Source organism: Notothenia coriiceps, unplaced genomic scaffold, assembly GCF_000735185.1.
Source record: "Notothenia coriiceps isolate Sejong01 unplaced genomic scaffold, NC01 NC01_scaffold00002633, whole genome shotgun sequence".
Lineage (NCBI taxonomy): Eukaryota > Metazoa > Chordata > Actinopteri > Perciformes > Nototheniidae > Notothenia > Notothenia coriiceps.
In genome coordinates this window covers 1-2,394 of record NW_011335334.1, presented here as the reverse complement: position 1 = coordinate 2,394, position 2,394 = coordinate 1, and the positions used below count along the sequence as shown (strand labels likewise).

The 2,394-nt window shown below is 40.5% G+C and overlaps 1 protein-coding gene across 1 annotated transcript; it reads left to right on the top strand.

Annotated features, from left to right (window-relative positions):
• Positions 1-264: 264 nt before the first annotated feature.
• LOC104940769 (septin-5-like) lies at positions 265-2,320 on the top strand (the record flags this gene model as incomplete). The annotated part of the gene is made up of 4 exons (XM_010765741.1): positions 265-355; positions 1,239-1,325; positions 1,398-1,521; positions 2,186-2,320. Coding segments are annotated over 4 exons (437 nt in total), but the record flags the coding sequence as incomplete, so codon positions are not given.
• Between the last annotated feature and the right edge of the window lie 74 nt (positions 2,321-2,394).

Below are 2,394 nucleotides of genomic sequence, written 5' to 3'. Positions count from 1 at the left end.
CCTACATACTGTATGTACAGTACATGATGAGTGTTTCTGCATCTCTCCGTCCCTCTCTCTCTCTCTCTTAGAGGTTCATGTCCAAATGCAGCATAACGTGATTTAAATAAGACAATAACATATACATGGAATAAACCGGAAAACATGGATAAAATAACTTCATTTATGCAAAGAGAGAATTTAAATAATTACATTTACAAGTTATTAATAATAATTATAATAGATGACTGATGTAATGTACTTGTGTCTTGTTGTTGTTTACAGGAGAAGGACTACGTTGGTTTCGCCTCGCTGCCCAACCAGCTGCACAGGAAGTCGGTGAAGAAAGGGTTCGACTTCACGCTGATGGTGGCCGGTGAGAGGAGGGTCTTTCTTGGGGGCTTTAACCCATGGTGTCCGCTGACTGCATGCAATAACCCCTCAGTGTATTCACAGCAGTCCTGCACACTTTACTGCACTAATCATTCAGGATCAGAGAGCCTCATTCATCGAATCGGGATGAAGGGATTTTGTGACAGTGACTTCATTTTAGAAGGAAATGCATTTTTAATTTAATCTAATTTAATGTATTTCATTGTATTTTATTTTTATTTATTTTATTTTATTTATTTTATTTATTTTATTTATTTTATTTATTATATCTATGTGTTCGTACTTGTTGTATTTATTTGTAATTTAATTTGATTTCATGTATTTATTTAAAATTGTTGCATTTTATTATTTTATTATTATTGTATCTTATTGTATTTTATTATATGTTAATGTATTTTATATATAATGTTTTTGTATTTAAAACAAACCAAATGTTGAAGTCTCAAGCACGTCTTCCCCACTGCAAACAGGATGCTCTAATCTTTCCGTCTGCAACATGCAGATCCATGAATCCCTCTGTTCTGAAACCCTGCCGCTTTTCTCACCTCTTCCTCCTCCTCTTCCTCCTCCTCCTCCTCATGTCTCAGTTTTCACACGTTTCTCCTGTGAAAGCATGAGACGCTGCTAAAACACTAACGTTCATCTGAAGGAAGGAAATGAGTCACAAAAGCTGTCCTTCTTTAATTTAATTACGCTTTCAGTCCTGATCAGCTGACAGGTTTTTATCGAGATGGATCAGGACAAAAAGAGAGGGGGTCTCTTCACACGAAGGGGACACACCTTTGTGGGGAAAAGACTTGAAAAAGTGGATTTTGCAGAATAGCTGACGTCTTGAATGTTGTGTACATGTTCGTTGTGTATTCCAGGAGAGTCTGGTCTGGGTAAATCCACTCTGGTGAACAGTCTGTTCCTCACCGACCTCCACAAAGACAGGAAACTTCTCAACGCTGAAGGTACGTCAGAAGTGCATTTACTCAAATAGCATTAGAGTCTTTTCTGTTTCTTCATCTTGTTCTTCCTCCCAGAGCGCATCCATCAGACGGTGGAGATCATGAAGCACACGGTGGACATCGAGGAGAAAGGAGTGAAGCTGAGGCTCACCATCGTGGACACGCCCGGGTTCGGAGACGCTGTAAACAACTCAGAGTGGTGAGGGGAACGTTATTATTACACATCTGTTCTGATGGTAGAATAACAGAATATTTAACTTTCACTTTTTATCATGAGAGTACGTCTAATTCTGAACATTTAACTATGGGCGAGTTTTTGTCACTCAAACAATGTTTTGGGTCAGATTTATCCGTCAGTTTCGTACGACGAAGACATCAAGACAACGCTGACTGATTTAGCTACTGAAGCCATCCAAAGCACAAGTAGAACCAGTGAATATTATGGGAGCAGGTTCAAGGTGTTTTCAGGACATTTTGAAGACGTGATGTCGTCCTCTCTGAACACTCCGTCCCACACACACCCATTGTACAATCTGAAACGCTCTGGAAAAGTTCACAACACTTAAACGGTGATTTTAGGAAAACCGTTTGATTTATCAAAACAACATTTGAGCCCAATAAGGTCGAGAGTCTGGAGACCTGTTCAAACTTTAAATCTCTTTTCTACGTTAAAGTATGGCGAGTCAGTATGACCGCAAATTTGGGTGATTTTGAGCTCTGTTCACGACGACATTCCATTCATTCCTATGGGGAGAAACGTCGAGGTGAATCTCTTACTGTAAATCTTTGTGTGTCTGTGTGTGTGTGTGTGTGTGTGTGTGTGTGTGTGTGTGTGTGTGTGTGTGTGTGTGTGTGTGTTGCAGCTGGAGTACGATCACTGACTACATCGAGCAGCAGTTTGAACATTACTTCAGAGATGAGAGCGGCCTGAACAGGAAGAACATCCAAGACAACAGAGTGCACTGCTGCCTATACTTCATCCCCCCCTTCGGACACGGGTAACACACACACACACACACACACACACACACACACACACACACACACACACACACACACAGACAGACAGACA